The sequence below is a fragment of the Buceros rhinoceros genome, unplaced genomic scaffold (assembly GCF_000710305.1).
Source record: "Buceros rhinoceros silvestris isolate BGI_N320 unplaced genomic scaffold, ASM71030v1 scaffold36778, whole genome shotgun sequence".
Lineage (NCBI taxonomy): Eukaryota > Metazoa > Chordata > Aves > Bucerotiformes > Bucerotidae > Buceros > Buceros rhinoceros.
In genome coordinates, this window is record NW_010425799.1 from 577 (window position 1) to 818 (window position 242).

At 66.1% G+C, this 242-nt stretch overlaps 1 protein-coding gene across 1 annotated transcript in view; it reads right to left on the bottom strand.

Annotated features, from left to right (window-relative positions):
* TMX2 (thioredoxin-related transmembrane protein 2) overlaps positions 1-237 on the bottom strand; it is a gene marked incomplete at both ends in the record, with an annotated part of 809 nt that extends 572 nt beyond the window's left edge. The window contains 2 exons of the mRNA XM_010141273.1: positions 1-58; positions 131-237. The exon at positions 1-58 is cut by the window's left edge and continues 4 nt beyond it. Coding sequence (XP_010139575.1) covers positions 1-58; positions 131-237 — 165 coding nt within the window. The remainder of the gene's footprint in view (positions 59-130) is intronic.
* Between the last annotated feature and the right edge of the window lie 5 nt (positions 238-242).

Genomic DNA, 242 nt, shown 5'->3' on the forward strand with positions numbered 1-242 from the left:
GACGTCCGTGTAGCGGCCGACGTCCACCTTCCCAAAGTGCAGCCCGGGGCAGTTGTACCTGGGGAGGACGGGACAGGGCTGTGAGTGCTGCGGGGGACCGTGGGGCTGGGCCCTGGGGGGCACCACTCACTTGAGAGAGAGGTCGGCAAAGATGGGGGCGAAGGACTGGCACTCGCTGGACCAGTTGGCGAAGAACTCAACAATCCAGGTCACCCGCTTGTCCCGGTCCAGCTCCTCCTGCC